General features: G+C 77.0%; 1 protein-coding gene across 1 annotated transcript in view; it reads right to left on the minus strand.

The window, feature by feature from the left end:
• EDARADD (EDAR-associated death domain) overlaps positions 1–130 on the minus strand; it is a 66,063-nt gene extending 65,933 nt beyond the window's left edge. Inside the window, exon 1 of the mRNA XM_008573417.1 lies at positions 48–130. Within this exon, the coding sequence (XP_008571639.1) occupies positions 48–78 (31 nt within the window). The 5' untranslated portion in view covers positions 79–130. The remainder of the gene's footprint in view (positions 1–47) is intronic.
• Between the last annotated feature and the right edge of the window lie 87 nt (positions 131–217).

Raw genomic sequence — 217 nt, forward strand, 5'->3', positions numbered from 1 at the left:
GCCGGGCCTGGCGAGCCAGGGGAGGGCGCGGCGCGGTGTCGCTTTACCTGCGCGCAGAGGGTCGTCCGGAGAAGCCATGGCAGCGGGGTGGGGACGCACGAGCGCCCGGGCGGGACCGGGACGGACAGAGGGGACGCGCGGGGCGCGGGGCCGACCTCGGTGGCTGTGCGCGACCCGCTCCTCCTCCTCCGCGTCCTTCCTCCCGCTCACTTCCTGC

Source organism: Galeopterus variegatus, unplaced genomic scaffold (assembly GCF_000696425.1).
Source record: "Galeopterus variegatus unplaced genomic scaffold, G_variegatus-3.0.2 Scaffold915, whole genome shotgun sequence".
Classification (NCBI taxonomy): Eukaryota; Metazoa; Chordata; class Mammalia; order Dermoptera; family Cynocephalidae; genus Galeopterus; species Galeopterus variegatus.